Raw genomic sequence first — 19,478 nt, forward strand, 5'->3', positions numbered from 1 at the left:
GCTGCCACACATTGAACTGTAGTAATGGCTGCTAATTTGGATGGATTTATAGGGGAATTGAATAAATGCTTGGTGAAGACTACTAGTCCTGATTACGTATATGCTGTTTCCAGTATCAGAGGCAATATGCTTATGTATGCTTTGGGGAACATGGATGGGAGGTTGCTAATGCACTTTTGTCCTGCTTCTCGTTTTCTCATGGGCATCTAGTTGGCCACTGTGTGAAAAAAATTCTGGATTTGATGGACCCTTGCTCTGATGCAGGATAGTTCTTCTCATACTCTTATGTTCTTACATTCTTTAGCAAGCACAGTTGGATGAATTACTTGTGAATCTGCGAATGGAAGCTGTTTTTTTGAAGGAAACTTTCAATATTAAATGGGTTGCTCAAGGAGGAATAGTGGAGAACATTGAACAAGTTGTCAACGAGTACAAGCAAAGTCGAGGATTACTGGTAAAGAAGTCATAGATGTTCATTTTATAACGTCTTGGTGTTCCAAAATATGTTACTTACATATACTACCATACTGAGGAGTTTCCATTGAATCCCAGCAGCACTTCAGCCTGTAGAACATGAGTATAAAATTGTGTATTTAACCACTCATTTACTCAATAAATAAATTTATTTATAGTAAATAAAATAGGTCAGGGGATACAAAGACTAGCCATTTAAAAAAGCATTTTAATCCTCTCTCTTTCAGCCAGTCAAAATTTGTATCCTTGGTCCCCCTGGAGTCGGGAAAACTTCCATTGCTGAACTACTGTGCAAACATTACAAGGTGCACCACATCAAAATAAAAGATGTGATTGCTAAAGCCATAGAAAATCTGGTAAGGAACTCATTGGTGTTGTGATTGTTTCATTGCTTTGGAAGTAATTTGAGGAGTTGTTACAGAAATGTAAACAAAACACAAAATCTGCATTGGATACAATTAAGTATAATGATGTTTACATTGCATTACATATCTCCAGACTGTGCATTTTATCTGCTCAGTTCTACTGTTTAAAATAACCACTTTCTTCAGCAAAAGATTTTTCACTATTCTGCTAAACAGTATTTCAAAGAAATATGGTAATATTTATGGACCTATTTCCAAATACAGAATTTTACTGGAGGTACAATTATGGTTTCAGATAATATATTGACCCAGGTTTCAGATCAGCTTACAAAATATTTTGAGCATGATCCACACAGTTAATGCTCGGTTGTGCTGAAATATGCTTAACTTTATTTCAGCTGCAATTCTTTCTTGGGAATAAGTCCCATTAAACTGAAACTTTTGAATAGATATGTGTAGGATTTTGCTGTTAATGGATGGGGAAACTTGCAATTTGACCACAGCAAACAATTAAATATAAATACATACGTAAGTGTAAAACTGCATGTTAAATGTTAAAAAATATGTTGACAACACAAACAGCAAAAGATATAAAAGTTGCTACTTTACAACCAAAGATCAATCAACATGAAGCCCCAAAGCAAAATAAGCCTGCCCTCATGGGCAGGAATATGACATGCTATATTTAGTATTTACTCGAAGTAGCTTATGCATAATCAATGAAACAAAACTGTTCCTGTCTGCAAGCTTGCAATATTTCTAGTAAGGAGGCAGATCAGGACAAGAAAAACAAAACAAAAATATTACTAGATAAGAAGTTCCTTTTAGATTGATAATGAAGGCTAAAAAGAGGCTTATAAGGAAGGAGGAGTGGAAAGAGTGATCTATAGCTCTGGAAAAAGTGATCGATATTCGGTTCTATTCATTGCATATAGAAGGCTTAACATTAATTAATCTCTAGTTAAAATGGCCTGGCAGGAGGCAATGAGAAAGATTTTGCCCTGAGACCCTGAATTACTGCTGTTAGTCAGTGTAGCCATTACTGAGCTAAATAGACCAATGATCTGACCTAATACAAGACAGTTCTGATGTCTTAAAGAAATTTAGGACAGCATCCTATAGCATCCTGGCATTGTTCTTGCAAGGGGCAATAGGATAAATCCAATGCCTGCCTTAGAAAAACACCCTGAGCCTCTTACCTCAGAAGGCTGTCTTGCCACCTTTGTAGTTGGCATAGTACTTTCTGCACTGACTGGGCACCAAAGATGGAAGACTGTTTCCAGTCTTTCCCATGGAGGATGAGGCAGCATGCTGAGGGGAGGAAGGAGAAGTAAGGCACCACAATCCCAGAAGAATCCCAGTGGTGCCTCAGCTGTGTTCTTCACAAGGACAAGAGAAGCATTTCAGTGGCCAAAATCAGCCATCTAAATATTTTGGAGAACGAAGAGAGTGTGGCGGTAACGTTTTGCAGGATGAGGTCATAGGAGTATGAGCACTTTCCTTAAATCACAACATCAGGCTATACTCCTATTCAGATTTACTTGGGAGTAAGGCTCATTGAACTCAATAGGACTTCCTTGTGAGAACTTCCACAGAGTTAGCTTTGTTCCTTTGGAATGCAGTTTGAATCTAAGGCTGACCTTTGCATTTACATAGGTACAACCCTGAGAATATTTAATAGTTAAGCAAGATGAAGTCAGAACTAAGAAAGGAAAAATGGAAGTGTGAAAGGAACAAAGGGGTAACATTTTTTATCCTAGGGACAACTAGGGTATCTTATGTTGGAATCCTTTACAAGTCTACTTAGAAGTAAGGCCCATTGAATTCAATAGGACATGTTCCCAGATAAATGAGCCCAGGATTGCAGTCTTACACAAATGGTAGGGCACATCAAATACAAGGAAACTGGTGATGAACTTTACTTGTGTGGCATGTTGGAAAGTCCTCACTTGGCATGGAGCGTACTGGCTGAATTTGGGTCACTCATGGACTTTCAGCTCAGCCTACCTCATATCATTGTTCCAAGGAGAAAATGGAGAAGAAGAGGAGGATCTTTGTTCTTGCATTGTTGCTTGCAAGAGGAAAATGGGAGGATATAAATGTAATCTAATAATGATGCTTTATTCTCAAGACCTGGATGTGTGGAGAATGTCAGAAAATGACTAAAGAGTTTTTTACAATTATTAAATATTATACAATCAATTTTCATTGATATCTCCAGACATGACATAATGGATAAGTATGTTAAGGTAACAGGGAAGAGTTGAAACCTTCTCAGAAAGCTATACTACATTAAAAGCTGAAACTTTGTTTTTGTTGTAAAATATACAGTTTCTAGTCATCTGTAATCCTTTACTCAAACTCACAATAGGATATAGGTTAAACAATAGGCTAAGGATGCTTTAATTTTGTGCAGTTGATGGAGAATCAGCTATTTTTTTCCTGGCACTGTATTTTATTTTTCATCTCTAGGAAAAAATTGTAGCTCCTAAAGATGTCATAGAGAGGGAGGTGGAAGAGGAGGAGGAGGAGGAGGAGGAGGAAGCAGAAGAGGAAGGGGACAATGTAGAAGAAGCACAGGAATTATTAGATACAGTTAAAGAAAATATGGAACAAAATGCAGGTAAATCCTATCAGCAATAAGAAGATAGCCATGAAATATGTATATAACTTGTGTGAAATAGATGATTCCTGTTGGAATCTTGTTGAATCTAATCCATAATCCTCCTCACTGTAATGCTAAGCATGTGGTGTATTGCCTAGAGTGTCAGAACTGGATTGGGAAACTTGGTGTGAGGAAAGAGTGGCACCCTTGGCTGTGTTAAGTCTCAGCTGAACTGAAAAGGGTTATTTCCTCCTTCCTCATTCTTTTCCCAGACTTCTGGGTGGCTCACACATACTTACTCTCTGATAAAGGAGGAACCAAAGAGCTTCTTCCTCTATCTTGTATGTATGGCTCTCCAGCCATACCTGTTTTCTTCCCTTTGCTTTTCTTCTGTGTGGGTCCTTATTCATGAGCTGTGTATTGCCCACAAGCACGTTATCGAGAAGTTACTCAAAGATGCCAGGAAATAGAAGGAGCTGACTGCCTGGTGCTTCTGTGGCAGGACTGTCATGCCAGTGATTCACCTACCCAGCTGAAAGAAATAAATGTCTAACTAACATTGCAGGAGAACTTTGCTAATCAGAACTTATGAGTAGACATGACAGCATGATCTTGACGATGGGGAAGAGTATTGCAGATAATGCAGTGCCATGTAGGTAGAAAATCTGTTTCAATTCTGTTCCCAGCTAATAGCGGAAAAGCAATTCCTTGGCAGTGCTAAAGGGTTCTCATGTGGAATCAATCACAAAAGGGACCCATAGTGAGTCCTATTTTAAAACAGAACTCTCTTCTCTCAGTGCATTGTTTTAATCTCTCAAATGCAAGTATGTGGGTTGCTGTTCACTGTTATGGAACATGGAAGGGAAAATTCTACATTTAGGGTTATTGTTCTGGTGTGGGCATGATTTGCCCTTGACTTCTTATATGGACTTGCCGGTGCCCACTGACACAAACCTCACAAATGCATAGTTAAATGTGTTCCTGCTCCCTGTAAACCTCTGCTTAGTCATCCCAGTGCCTCCACTGTGACCCAGACTATATCACTTGGTTGTGTTGGTGTGTGATGGAATCTGAGGAATTGGCTTTAGGTATGCAACTATTGGTGCATTTTATATATATATTTCTCTGGGCATCTCTCTTCCCCACTTATGAAAAGTAGGTCATTTAGTAATGGAAGTTTCCTTTTGAAATTTAGGTCGTCTAGATGATAATTATGTGATTAGGTTCATGAAGGAAATGCTAACATCTATGCCTTGTAAGAACCAAGGGTATGTTTTGGATGGGTTTCCCAAGACCTATGACCAGGCAAAGGACCTTTTTAACAGTGAGTATTAGTTCTCTGCTGCACTAGTCATTTCTGCTCAGTGCATTGTGTGACAAATGCTATATTTCTAAGACAACCTACTTCCAGAGTAGTAGTAGTAGTACTGAGTAACTGATTTTATTGAGGAAATACTCTAAAACATGTATATGTATTTAAAACTTTTCTATCCCATCACTTATTCCAGGAATCTCATGACAGTTTACAAAATTAAAACAAGAAAATGGTTACAAGAATTAAAACTCCACAGTGCCAGTACTTGATAAAAGATAAAATAGTTAAAAATACTATCAACAATTTAAAAACTGGGAAAATAAAAAGGTTTTGGCCTGGTGCTGGAATGAATAATGTGTTGGTGCTAGGCACATCTCTCTGCTGAGCGAGTTCCACAATTGGGGCACAATAGCAGAAAAGGCCCTTCTCTCCTCTTCAAGGAGAGCTCTCATAGAAGGACCTCTGCAGATGACCTTCAGGCCTAGGCAAGCTCATACAGAAGGAGACTTTCCTTTAGATATCTAAGTCCTAAACTGTTGAGGGATTTATATGTCATTGTCAGCACCTTAAATCAGGCCTAGACTTCAATTAGTAGCCAGTGAAACTGGTATATGTCTGGTGTGATGTGTTCTTGTCTACTGGTCCCGGTCAGTAATCTGGCAGCTCTATTTTGAATCTATTGCAGCATTCTAACTGTCTTCAACAGTAGCCCCACATAAAGCGTGTTAGAATAGTACAAACATGAGGTTACCAGTGTGTGGGTTAGTGTTGACAGGGGCTGTCTGTCCAGGTAAGGGTGCAGCTGATGGACCAGTCTCAGCTGGAGGAAAGCATCCTTTGCCACAGATGCCACCTAGAATCCCAAGGTTAGCTCTGGGTCAAGTATTACTCCCAAGTTGCATCCCTGTTCCTAGTTTACAACATCTGTGTTCTATTAATTATTTGGACTGTTGTTGGGTTGCTAAATGCTCAGAATGTGGTAACTTATGAGAGAGAAAGGTGCATGAGCACAGTGGGCTCCTCATTCATTACAACTTTTCTGTTCAGTTTTATAGGCACTAACATGGTGCTCCATGATGCTGAACCTATTCTGAGGATGGAGTTTTGTACCATGGATAGCCCCTGTAAATCTCAACAGAAAATCTTCAGCGGACAAAGAGCCCCACTGCCATAGGAGTCACCTGCCTCCTTTGAGCATGAGCCTTATGCTCATAGGGTTGCACCCTAAATTGCTGATACGTTCTTGCATTCAAGCAGAAAAAGGCACTGTCCACAGCCATAATTACTCAGATCAGGGATGATCTCTGGGTAGCTACTCAAGGTAGTTCATAGGACAGACCAGGACCCTAAGGCAAGAACATGCAGTTTCTGAATGCCTCCCTTAGGGCTGAACTAGACACGATATTGGAGATCCTTGACCGGATATTGTACAAATTGTGAAACAACCGCTGGAAGGTCTTTAACTGGACTAGGAACCCAGTGCTGGGAGAAAGGGTTAACTCCCCTTCACTAAAACCATTTAGGCAATGATCGTATGAAATCTGATGACATGTCTGCAGTGGGTTGTTGAGTTCAGTCTTGAATTTAAAAACTTGCCCAAAGTATTCCCTGTAAATCTTGTTATTTTATTGTTGCTTCACATAGTGGAAAGGCGAGGCACTAATCTGTCTCTTAAAGGGATCTTTTAGTGACTGCATCCTACCTAAGCACAGATGCTCCATATACTGAACATATTAGTAGTAGTGATACTTTCACTCATTATAAAACTGGACCATTTTCAAGGAGCCTACATTGCATATCAAAATACACTTCTAACCATGAGACTCATGTCTGGAGAAAACCCACCAGATTACAGATGTTGGTTATTCCTGGCTCAGGGAATAGCATTCAATGTCTCCAGAAGGAATGATTTAAGTGTGCCTGCATGTTTTAGTGGTTCTTGCTGTAATAAGTCATCCAGTATCTGGCAGGAATTTTGTGTCAGAAGTCACTGAAGACACATCTGCATAGAAGGAGTTCAAGCACTTCTTCATTGCATTGGATTCCACAAAAGCAAGATGGCACTTTTGTTTTGATACCCAGTCGTCTTCTTGCAGACATGAAGGACAGGGAATCTGATAATTTAGCTAGTCTGGCAGGTTGATACAGGAGAAATGATGAGGGATGCTTCCACGCAGCATTCCATGTCCTGAATTGTGTCACACATGTAGGGTTGAAATGTACACTTGGCTTGAATGTAAAGAATTACTGGATACCAAGGCAGCTATGTTATGCAATTATTTTACAGCCTTTGATTCTCCACTACAACCTGTATTTTCACAGTCTTTTTTTTAGAAATAGTACATGTCAAATTTAATAAAAGGTCTGGTGAAGAGATGTTGCCTATTTTTCGGACTGCAGTTAGGAAGTCAGTAGCATTTGTGGGTTCATATGTTGCCCCAACTCCTCTTTGCTTCCTCTTCTGTGTAAATTTCTACTACTCTTTCATAGGTGGGGCAAACTTAGTGAAAAGTTATTCCTTTTTATTTACTCTTCAGTAAAAATAAAACTGCCAGAGTGGCTTACAAAGATGAATAAGGAGACAGCCCTTGCCCTCAGGTTTAAACTCAACTAAAAGACAGAAAAGGGATTGGGAGGGAGGCGCAAAGCTGTGGAGCAAAGCCTTAGTGTCAAATTCTTGTACGTGTTCTTTCTGGCAGGAAAGTACAAATCAAACTGCCTGTAGCTGTTCTGTCCCTGTCTCCCCTTCTTGTGATGTTTTTCCTGGGAGGCAGTGGGTGCAGCCTCCAAATGATCAGTTATGTCTGTACCAGTATTCTAGCTAACTATAGTTAGCTCAGACCATACATTTGCACAGTTAATTTAAGATATTTAACCATGATTGCAAATATGGTTTAGAGATAATCATGGTTAGCAAAAAGCAAAAAAAAAAGTCACTGCCTGGCATAACATTGCACCACAGTTAGCTGCAAAAATGAAAGGCAGTTGAGAATTCATGAGCAACAGGAGAAGAGGGGGAAGAATCAGGAACACACCTGTCAGCCTGGAGGTAAGGAGACAAGACAAGCACTATGTTTCCACTGAGCCAAAATGTGCTGCCTGACATTGCACTTCTTTTGCAAACTGCAGGTGTGCCAGTTGCTATTTGCAACATTTTAATAGTATTTTATTTCATTTCAGTTGAAGAGGAAGAAGAAGAGGATGATACAAGAGGGAAAATGCATCATTACGACAAATTAATAACTCCTGGTAAATTTGGTCTTTTTAAGACAAAACTAGATGCAATGGTTGCAGCTTCATGAGTTAAAACCTGGATCTTTTCCACACATATAGAAAAAGGGGATGAGGTGGGACATCTGATTTTTAAAATACAAAAGGACAAGCTAGTATGGAATGTAGAGTCTTCCCCATTTCTTTAGTTAATTTTTCTGCAATTCTTCTTGCCAAGTGCTTTCTCTTAGCTGTAGTCACGTCTGGAGACAGATGAGTTGTTACACTGTGGTTTCCATTGCACATGAATTCTGCACTGTAGTTTAGCTATGAGTAGTTAATCACAAACCAGAGTGGACAATCCCAACAACAAACCAAGGGTCTTCTTCCTGACTTGTTTGACACATAGTTAAACAGTAGTGCATGTTTCACCCATGATGACAACCCACACTCAACCCATATTCTCGGTTGTTGTTATGAGCAACTAAAGTCCAAAAGAAATATACAACCTAGAAAGAAGAGTCACCAAAGCAAATCATACTACTCTGACAGAAGCCTAATTCTTCTAATTGTTTTGTTTTACAGATTATATCATTTCTTTGAATGCCTCTGATGAATTTCTGAAAAACCGAATCATAAATCTCCCTGAAACGGTTGTTGCTGGAACGCATTATGCACAGGACCGATACTTGAGATCCCTAAGTCTTTTCAGGGAGTTAAACACTGATGATGAGACCATTCTCAATTATTTTGATGAACTAGAAATACATCCACAGAACATTGGTATGGCAAAAAGTATATTTAATTTCTTCTCCACTACCACTACTCTTACTTAGTTCAATGAATTTGGCACCATTGCAATGTAATACCTTTCAGCTGAATTAGATAATGGACAGTTGAATTTGTCTTGATTTCTGAGAATGCTATATAATTTTATGTTTTTATACCAACCTAAGGCCTAAATGAGCAGGGCTAGAGAATGAGAAATATCAACATCAGTTTAATTAGATAGAATTTCATATTCTACTTGCCAATTACAAATGGAAGTTTATTATATCTGAAGCCTATTGGTTTCTTATTTCTTGAACCGATCGTCTAGACTGCAAAAGAGGATGAAACCATCAAAAGGAAAGAATTCTTGCCCTCATAGCCTGCATGTAACCCTAACTGTATTGTGAATTATTAAAAGGGAGTTAACATAGTAAATCTACAAGAAGCACTCTAACAAGAAATAGTGGGATGTAAAAATAAAGATATTCATTATTTGTCTAAAGTATACATTATTAAGAATATGGAGGTAATGGTAAGCCATGGTTTTGTTTACTTATTTAGAAGTTGTGTACTGCAAATTTGTCCTCTCCATTTAATGATTTTATAACCTTAACATCTGAGCTCTTTTGGAGACTTTCCCTCTTGCCACAGTGCCAGCTGAAGTTCAGATAGTTTTTCATGTATTTCACCACTTTCCCCATTTTCTGTCTCTGTGCTTGAAAGATGTATCAAAGTTTGAGGGACTGGAGAACAGATTTATAGCAAAAGAAATCATCAAAAAGATTGGCGAGCCTCGAAATTATGGTTTGACAGAGGAGGAAATGGAAGAATTTGAACGGAAACAAGCGGAAGAACGACTTGTCCGAGAAGAGAAAGAAAAGGCAGATTTGGAGCAAAGAGAAGCTGAAGAAAGAGCTCAAAAACTGGCAAATTGGGAAGAATGGGTATGTTAATTCCAAGCACTAACTCTAATTGAATCAGCAATTTATTTTCTCCCCACAGCACTTGTAATTGGCTATTCATGCACTGCAGGTAGGAAGGAGAGGAAGGGAATTCTTCACATGTAGCACTGTCGCTACTCTTCTAGAGTGAATACATTGGAAAGGAAAGGCAGCAGTACATCAATGATTTAGATGGCTTGCTTCTATATATCTAATAAATATGCTCAAAAGAAACAATGGGAACCCAATGAGTGGACTCACAGGAGATTTGATAACAGTACTGATCTTTTACTTTGTAGTGTAATCCAGGAATTTCCTTGAGCCAAAGGCACCTCAGTACTTCTCACATATTCTTCCATTTGTGTTTATTTACAAATACATACAGACTAAGCAGATACGGTTTTAACAAACAAACTCTGACATTTGTCCTGAGATCCATTGCTCCAGCAACAGATTTTGCAGGTTTGGGAGTTGTGGGAGAGATTATCCTAATTCAACTATTATGCTATTATACTTTCAGAACCTACTCAGCTTTCTGCTACTTTGTTAGTCTGTCTTTCCTCAAATTCCCAGTCTATGGCTGGGTTCAGACAACCAACTCTCAAAGGTTATTGCTGAAATGTAGTTATCATGTTGTCTGAACCCAATCAAAATCACAAACCCCAGTAAACCCACAATTCTCAACCATGCATTCTCTTCATGGGTTGTTTGTGATTAATAAGCTATGGTTTGGCACCACAGCTGGCTTCAGACATCTTGATAAGGTACATTTCAGCAAGAACCCATGTTCAACAACAATCCACATTCAACCCATCTTAAGCCCTTGGATTATTGTGGCAATTGTGGCTATTGAGTAAGGGCTATTGTGGATATTAAGTGTGGGTTATTTTGTTGCCTGAAGCCAGTCTATGACTGGGCTGACTCAACATGCTAAGCCACTGTAAGTTAGCATGTAGTCCTAAATTGCAATAGGTTTGTCAAGCTTGTAAGCCACCTTGACAACCCATGCTTGTAGTTCAGTTTGTTTGACTCACAATGGGTAATTGTGTCATCTGAACCCAGTTGATGGAACCCATTGTGGGGATACTGGACTGCCAAACTGCCAGAGTCACTTGGCAAGAGTGGTAAAAAACCCTTCTTGCTCTTTCCAAGGGGCTACTAGTAGTGACCATTGCCAACAGTCCCCAAAGTGCCTAAGTGATATTTGAGGGCAGCTGGCAAAGGCTTCCCTCACTCTCCCTCACCACTGTGAGCTGCTTTAGGCTCACCAAGGCTTGACCCTTGCTTTTTGAAGTTTTGTTTTAGAGATTGCACCCTGTTTCTGCAGCTATGAGTTTCACCCCCAACATGTCCCAGTGATATGGAGGGGCTATCCATGGTTACTATCCCATTCAAAAATAATTTTTAACCCAACAAAATGCACAAATAATAGCACTCTTTTTTAAAACCCAGGGTAGCACAGGGGGATTCTGTGGCAGAGTGGGAGACTGCTGGGGGGCAGGTGTCTGCCGCTCAGATCCTGCAGGCACCCCCACTCCTGTGCAGTGCCTGCTGTAGGCGGCAGGTAAGTAATTTCCCTTTGAAAGCCTGTGACAGGTGTAAGATGCTGACTTTTCAGAGGTTTGCAAAGTGTTAACAGGTCCTTACCTTTGAAAAGGGGCACATTGCCCCATTTGTGAAACTATAGCAAGATGAATTAAAAATAACAGTGCAATTATTTGTAACCAGTATCAGGTCAAATTATTTTTCTTTTAAACGGGAATGACCATAATTCCTCCCCACAAGGCCCCACTGGGACACAGTGGAAAGGCAGATCACAGATGCCCAAACAGGGATCATGGAAGGTGGCTTAATAGCTGTTTTTGTTAGTTTTCCCCACCCCACACAAAAAAAGCAACAGTCAAGCCAGAGTGAATCCAAAATAACTCAGGGCAGAGGCTGCGAAGAAGGGAAATTTAGCTGTTATCTTCTTATCCTTTAGTATTCTGTGGGAGGGGACCCCCTATTCATGATGCATCAGATCAGTTTCAGGTGCCTTCAGGGCATGGTGGCATATTGCTTGCTACACAGTGTGACTTACCTTCCTACCAAAAGGAACATCACATCTGCTGATTGTTGTTATGTTGTTGTTGTTAGTTGCAAAGGCGTGTCCGACCCATCGGGACCCCATGGACAACATTCCTCCAGGCCTTCCTGTCTTCCACCATCCCCCGGAGTCCACTTAAGCTCACACCAACTGCTTCAGTGACTCCATCTAGCCACCTCATCCTCTGCCCCCCCCCCTTCTTCTTTTGCTGTCAATTGTTCTCAGCATTAGGCTCTTCTCTGCTGATAACAGTTAGCATATCTTCCAAAGAGTAGGTATCCAGATGTGTTTTCATCTGTTAACCAGGCCTCCCTTTATGACTGTAGAGCCTGTGACCTTTCAGACTAGAGCTCTGGTTGTCCCCAACCATTGGCCATGCTGGCTGAGGTGTAATGAAATCTGGAGCCCAACCACAACAAAATAATTAATTCATATGAATGGGGCCACACACAGTTTTGTCTTTCATTAAGGTCATCTAGCTCAACAGCACCTTGCAGGCTTTGTTCATACAGAACGACAAGTCATGGCAGAAATGGTTTGTCACTATATGTGAATTCAATAAGCATGCAGAAGCCTGGAATATTTTATTACCTTGAATCCCCACAGATAATCAATGGTTTGTTCTAAGGTTTCCACGTTTCATCATTGCTTGTCATTTAGTGTGAATCCACTTGCAATATTTTTCCACAGTTCCCTTAGTTCTGCCATGGAATGTGTGGCAAAAGCAGCTGTAGTAGAAGCAGACACTGCCGCCTCCACTGTTTGCTGTCTTGTTCCGCCTAGCAGCTGCCCTCTGACTAGCTTACCTTGCACTGCTTTTTCCCTCTGTTGGTGCACTGCCTTCCCCGTGCCCAACCATAGCTTTGGTGTATCAGCAACAGCAAAGCAGCACACATCACCATCTCTAGAAGCAGTGACCTTGGAGGCAGGCATGCTTGGCATTCCTGGCTGGCCACTGCAATTTGCTGGAGCAGCACTCTGAAATGGCTGTGTGTGTTCTACTTGGGGAGTCAGCACTCTCTTGTGAAGACAGCTTTGCCCAAAAGGAGCACGCTGGTATAGCCATCCATGTGACCACTCTGAGAACTCCTCTTTTCCATCCTCCCCTCTACTTCTACCCTGTCTCTGGCATTCAAAGGATCCTCAACAAGCCCCGCTGTTCCTGTTCCTGCCCCTGCTCCCAGCTGTGCAGCAAGCATATTTCTGCTGGCCAGCCAGCAAACTTTCCCAGCAAATGCCCACATGTGCTCCCACAGGAAACTATTCCTACAGGATGCACTCCCTCCGTCCCTTGCATGGGTGCCCATGCAGATGCCCTCCGAGCACCGGGCTACAGTGGAGGCAGCCCCTGGCAGCATGTGTGAGTCCTGTGCATGGATGTGTATGGAGTGGACGCATGTAGAGAAGGAAGAGAGGTGGGTGTGCTTGCAGAGTGTTCCTGCAGTCCTCCTCTAGTCAAGAGATAGTTGCTTGGCAGAGCAGCAGAAAAGAAAAAGGCAACCAGCTGAAAACATGTCCAGAGGAGTGTGTGGGACAATGGGGGCCAGGCAGTGGGCAGGCAGGAGTGGGGCACCCTGGGATTGATTCCCAGCCATGGGGGCTGATGGGGTATGTACTGTCATTTGCAGGGAAGATAGTAGTGCATGGAAACTGTACAGGAGTAGTTATCTTGTGATTGTGTGAACACAGGACACAAGATAAGCATGGTAACCTTGTACTGAGATCTTCTGCAGATGTTGTGCTTTCTCCAACCATAATTCTTTTGTAGAATAAACGTTTAGATGAAGTGAAGCGGCAAGAACAAGAGCTTCTGGAAGCTCAATCTATTCCATTGAGAAACTACTTAATGAAGCATGTCATGCCAACTCTTATGCAAGGCTTGAATCAATGCTGCATGGTCAGACCAGATGACCCTGTTGACTTTCTGGTAAGAAAATAATTATATTCTCTTAGTATGTTTATATATAGCTGCCTGTCAATTTCAGAGTGAAACCAAAAATGTTGCCTTTTCGATAACTTTCTTGTGGATCCTAGCATGCTATGCTGTCATCGCAAATCTGACAAAGATTCTATAGTATCCTGTCTTTATTCTAGTGATCTCATCAGCCACAGGTTCCTCCATCAGTCACTGTAGGCAATCACTGCCATGAGCACGATTTTTTTGAAGTTGCATATATGAATTTTGAAACTGCAATTCATGCAGCTGTGAAAAATCAGACTGTGCATCTCAGTAAGACCCACTGTAAAGCTGACCTATCATAGTAGGTTCTCTTCACTGGCCAGTTGCTCTCAATCCATCCTGTCGGCTGGCTAAAGTCCACACATCTACCTTTTTCCCCAAATCCCTTTTAAGCTGCAGGGGAAGCCTCATTAATTAGCCTTTCATGCTATGGACCTAGGAAAAAACCCTTTTAACTATCTGTTGCTTCTAATTTTGCTGTAAATTGACCAGGACGTCTCCAACTATATTGTTTTTATATTGTTATTATGTTATTTATCGTTGTGAGCCCCCCAAGGCTTCGGCGAATGGGGCGGCATAGAAACTTTCTAAATAAATAAATAATCTCCCAAAGGAGTGCCTGGAACCATGTCCTCCCACAGTAGCAACTTTTTTTGTACTTCTAGCTGTATGCTGTGATCAGCGACCCTATTCTCTGATACTTTTACCATCACGGACATGAATGTTATAATCCTCTGCATGGTTATTTCAAATTAAATTTCACCAAGTCCAAACAAGGAAACTGTGCACAGGATTTTCATCTGTGGACACCAACTTGGCAATAAGTTCTGCTGATTTCAGGACAAGAGAATTAATATGTAACTGATATTTTTGGACTGTGGTGTAAACTATCTTTCCATGTAACTCTATACACATTGACTGGAAAGTAAATCTCACTGAGTTCAATGGGATAACTCCCAGGTAGATGTGTATAGGATTGCAGCTTAAGGAAGAAGCCCCAGTGGACTCAGTGTGATTTACTTTTAAGTAAATGCATATAGAATTGCCCAGCAAATGCATTTTGACATAAATCAGAGTGGCTTAGGGAGAAACAGGGCTGATAATAGTGAGTTCAGGTATGGTGAGAGAAAGGGGGAAAGTCTATCAGCTTTCTCCACCAGGCATAATTTTTTAAACCTCTATTATGTTCTCCTTCAGATGGTCACCTAGGCAGCACTCCCACCACCAGAGCCATTTATATCTCCGCAACTGTATATACTTAATGTTTGGTATTAATCCTTTTTACACTGGGATTGTAAGTAACAGGCACTACAGCAGATGGATGTGTTAAGCAGAAGGTACCATTGCAGCTATGCCAATGTGAAACATAGTCTAGAACCATAGCTATATCACAGGCATCAGCTTGCTTCCATTAATCTGAAAAGATGCAAAAGCTGACAGTTTTATAATATGGAAGAATGATTATTGCTTTACTTTGTGTATTTTTAATCCACAGGCAGAATATCTCTTCAAGCATAATCCTGAATTTGACTAAGAAGTGTTAAACAGTGTTGCACTATCAGTGATAGTTATACCATATTATATTTCCTTTAAAAATTATTATTGAACAGTATGGTTGTAAAATTAGTGTTTTGAGGCTGAAATAAAATGTTTCATGATAGTTCAAAATATCTGCAGTTTGTAATTTATTGCAGCTAAATTCACTTGTCTTCAAAAGTGCCATGACAGCTAATAGCATGTAGGAAGATCCATCAGCTGGCGTAGGCGGAAAGCATTTAGAGCATACTTTTATACCATTCCTTTGCTCTATATCGGGAAGTAATATTTTCCTGGAAAAAAGTACATGTAGCATGCACTTGAGCCATAAAGGCGAGTGAGATAACACTGGAAATGCCTAACTAGATTAAACCAAAGGTCCTTTTACAAAGCAATCCTCTCTCTGCAAGGTTACTCAGAGTCTCACTGGCCAGTGGAGCTCACAACAAGGTTAAGTGATAGTGGCTCAAACGTTTTGGATGCAGTCCTATATGTTTTCACATAGGAAAAATTCCTACAACTCCCAGCATACCCCAGTCTTAGGACTGCGTCTTAAGTCTAACATTCTGTCTCTATTGTCTGTCTCCAAATCTTTTGGAGTTCCAACTCCCATTGGCTCCTACCAGCATTGTAAATGGTCTGAAATTTTGGGAGCTGTAGTCCCAAGCATCTAGAAAGATGCAGAATGGGCAAGTCTACTTATTTATTATAAGCTGTCCCGAGACGTTCTGCAGGGGACAGGATAGAAAAGCTTTTAATAAATACGAGCCTAAATACGTCTGGCGTATCAAAAGAAGTGCTCCCTTCTATTGCAATTCCACTTGTAGCTTATAAAAAATCAATGATTTTATAGCTTATTATATGATACAGCTAATAGCTATGCATATGTCTACAATTTCTTCCATGATCCAAGTCTAAGCAACGTTTGATAGCATACTTTTAAAACTGTAAATGCCAGCTAATCCTGACTGATTAGAGTTCCAGTCCACCAACAGTTAGAGACCCGCACATTCCCTCGCCTGCCGTAGTAACTCCAGATTAGATACACCGGGATACAAATGATGTTACTGTGCATACAGATAAGCGATTTCTCTGGCCATCTCCTGGAGCTGCACTTGGAGAAAGTCAACGGCAAAAGAAAACAACGTACCCTTGCGGCAGCAGATAGCTACCAAACAGTGGCTCCCCGCCCAGCCTTTTAGTGCATGCGCAATCACCGCTGCAACCGTTAAGCAACTTCAAACTCTCGAATCAGCTATCTTGGAACTACATTTCCCGCGAGCCACTGCGAGGCGGCGAGAGCCTTGGCGCACGCGGGCGGATGCTCTACGTCACTTAACGAAGAGGGTAGGCGGCATCGTTGCGTCAGCGCGCCCCCTGGCCCTCTACGCCTCTGCCCCCTCCCACTCCTTCCCCCCGCTCCAGAACGTTGCTGTGGTAGCGCCTGGGCGCCATGTTAGGAGGCCGGAGGGGAAGAGGAAGAATTAGGAGAAGCGGCGGCGGCAGCAGCCACAGCAGCAGCCACCAGGCGTAGTGAGCGGCTTTTTTCCGTCATTTGGAAAACCCGAGTTAGGCCCATATCATGATCACGGCACCCGCTTTCCAGGGGCGGGAAGAGTGACTGTTCCGGGAAGAGGTGGCGGCGTTCAACCACAGCCGGAGAAACGATGCCGTTGTAAGTTGAGGCCTGGCCAGAGGGAGAAAGCAAGGGAGGAAGGGACGAGGGAGGGAAGGGGCGCTCTCGGGAGTCCTCGCAGCAGCCTGGGAGGCCCCCTCAGCGACCGCTTCTGGGGCTGCGGCAAGTTCGCGGCCATTGGCCCAGCCGCCCGGCAGGCCGGCGTCCCCGTGCCTCTTTGTAGCCGCTGCCCCCGCCGCGGCCCTTCTCGCGGCTTGTTCAGCGAGGCTCACGCAGCCGGGTCTTTCCCTCCCACGCGTCGTGGGGACAGGCTGGCGCCGGAGCGGCTAGCCCTTATCTCTACTCGCCTTCCCCCGAGCCTCGTCCTCCTCTGCCTTAGCGCAGAACTTTGAGAGAGGGGGCGGCGCCTTGCTTGACCTCAGCCTTGGCCCTGGAACAAGCGGCGGCACGAGTGCCGAAGGTGGCCGCCAAAGCAGCAGGTTCTTTCCCTTGTTTACGTGACTTTTTCGGGGGAGGGATCGTCTGTGCAGAAGTCCCGAGCGCCTCGGCCTAGCCTCCCCGCGCGCATGCCGTCGCGGCTGGACTCGACCGGGCGGTGGCAAGCGCCTTGCCATCCGTAGGAAGGGGTCAGCAGCGTTTCCGTTGTTCCCAAAAGTTGCACGCCAGTGCCAGTCTCTGACCGCCTTCCCACTGCCACCAAATGATACTGAGAGCGAGATCACGTGCAGCTTTTTAATGTTGTGCACTATTGGACAAATGTCAACTGTATCTGTCCTTTGCCTCCTCCTCTTCTTTGTTTAGTTTTCTCTCTTTCACGGCTAGAACATCAAATTGTAAGCTTTCCACAGATTCCTGAAATAGTTTTGCTTTACAAACATTTCCATAAACGTGTTTCACTGTATTATATATTTACAAGGCTTTTGGCATTTTTATATAAACATTTAAAAACGGTTTTGAGAGCTCAGTAATAACTAATTGGAGCTAAATGAGAAGTTTGGTGTGCAACCCTTCTTGATTTAATCAACTTGGGAGCAGGAGGGGGCTGTGGGCTTTACATTCCAGGCCTTTTGCAGAAACTCCTTGAACCTGCTGGTATCATGAAATGCAAAATCAGCTTTTGCCATTCATTGTATGGATTTTGCCATGCTTATGTGGTTGGGTATGTTAGGTTTTCACAATGATTGCAATTAATGTATGTTTCAGGAGTGTGATAGGGTTTTTTTAATGAGGTTAAAGAAAAATTGTTGATTGAGACCCTTTTAAGGGGGAGGGACTAAAGAAATTTGAAAACTAAGGTTAAGGTTGGGGAGATTATAAGAAGTTTGAAACTAAGACCCAAGTCTGAGTTTTGCATTCTTTCTCCTCACCAATCCCCTTCCCTTTTCCATCATGCCTTTTTTTTTAACCTGAAGGGCAGGTGCTGTCTCATTAAGCTTCCCATGCTATTCTTTCTCAGCTGGAAAACAGGAATAATGTTGTTAATTATGGTGATGACTATTCTGTCTGTTCTAGAATAGGCTTGTTTCAATTAAGACCAGCTCTAGTCTTAGGATATAGTGCTAATTGATACTAACAGAATATTCAGGCTATTTCAGAAAATTTTGGCTGTGAGGTGGTATAGCAATAAAAGTAGTTGTAGTAGTAGTAATATCATACAGGTTGAATACATGGGCTGTAATTGCCATGCCCAATAAGAAATACTTATGTACAGAAAAACTTGATCTCAAGGTAATACTTAAAATAGTATGCATATACATTCAGAAGTCCCACTTTATCTAATAATTATTATTGTCTAGTAAGTGGAATAGTACAGACAATAGTATCTTGGCTTATTATACCAAGATACAATGAACCTTTTGCCCATAATTTGTGATTCATGTAGTGCTTGGGCCTACAACTTGCATCAATCAATGTAGTTAATGGTGAGGATCGTTGGAGTTGTGGGCCACAAAAATTCTGGAGGGCCTGGAAAATCCATCATGCAGCAATGGTAGGGGCATTGTGCTTGTTGTCACTTATGCCAGTCCAGCAGTATTTGTGGCATTGGCACAATTGATACTGCCCTAGTAAAGGAAAGTTTTCTGAAAGAGGTTCCTGTGCGATAGGCTAGATGAATCCTGACTTGTAAAAGATGCCGCAATCTAGGAACCCTGGTTTGGGCAATACACCACACTATCCCTTTCTAATTAGTTTAGCTGCTTCCTCTGGCAGGAAGAGCTGAGGAGAACAAATGGGCTGGATGCACTAATGCCCAAACTAATTCATAGAATTCTGTCTTAAAACAAGCCAATGCCAATTTAACACTCTTTCAGTTAGTTTGTAATCCTGCTAGTGGGACTCAGTGAGGTTTTTGTCTGAGAAAAGTGCTTTTAATTAGTTACCTTAGAGTTTGGAAGGTGCCTGTGTCATACAGTGTTTCTTGAAAGAGTTGAACTTTTCTAAACTGTGGCTGCACCTGTTCTCTCAGAAGAGTAGATCATTTAGAGGCTGGACTATGAAATGCAATATCAATATTACTTTGATTTATTTACACTTATATGCCACCTAATAAATGTTGTCTGGGCACTTTATTTAATCAG

The 19,478-nt window shown here is 41.8% G+C and overlaps 2 protein-coding genes across 5 annotated transcripts in view; both read left to right on the forward strand.

Annotated features, from left to right (window-relative positions):
* AK7 (adenylate kinase 7) overlaps positions 1-15,387 on the forward strand; it is a 38,573-nt gene extending 23,186 nt beyond the window's left edge. For 2 of the 4 annotated variants that reach the window (XM_044437164.1, XM_044437162.1), the window contains 9 exons: positions 305-454; positions 702-830; positions 3,312-3,462; positions 4,640-4,768; positions 7,940-8,008; positions 8,555-8,752; positions 9,464-9,684; positions 13,536-13,694; positions 15,223-15,387. In XM_044437164.1, coding sequence (XP_044293099.1) covers positions 305-454; positions 702-830; positions 3,312-3,462; positions 4,640-4,768; positions 7,940-8,008; positions 8,555-8,752; positions 9,464-9,684; positions 13,536-13,694; positions 15,223-15,261 — 1,245 coding nt within the window. In that variant the 3' untranslated portion in view covers positions 15,262-15,387. The remainder of the gene's footprint in view (positions 1-304; positions 455-701; positions 831-3,311; positions 3,463-4,639; positions 4,769-7,939; positions 8,009-8,554; positions 8,753-9,463; positions 9,685-13,535; positions 13,695-15,222) is intronic. The other 2 variants (XM_044437161.1, XM_044437163.1) reach the window with 2 other exon arrangements.
* PAPOLA (poly(A) polymerase alpha) overlaps positions 3,143-19,478 on the forward strand; it is a 76,300-nt gene continuing 59,964 nt past the window's right edge. Inside the window, exons 1-2 of the mRNA XM_044437160.1 lie at positions 3,143-3,154; positions 16,724-16,938. Of these exons, the coding sequence (XP_044293095.1) occupies positions 16,931-16,938 (8 nt within the window). The 5' untranslated portion in view covers positions 3,143-3,154; positions 16,724-16,930. The remainder of the gene's footprint in view (positions 3,155-16,723; positions 16,939-19,478) is intronic.

Source organism: Varanus komodoensis, unplaced genomic scaffold (assembly GCF_004798865.1).
Source record: "Varanus komodoensis strain SLA01 unplaced genomic scaffold, ASM479886v1 scaffold3, whole genome shotgun sequence".
Lineage (NCBI taxonomy): Eukaryota > Metazoa > Chordata > Lepidosauria > Squamata > Varanidae > Varanus > Varanus komodoensis.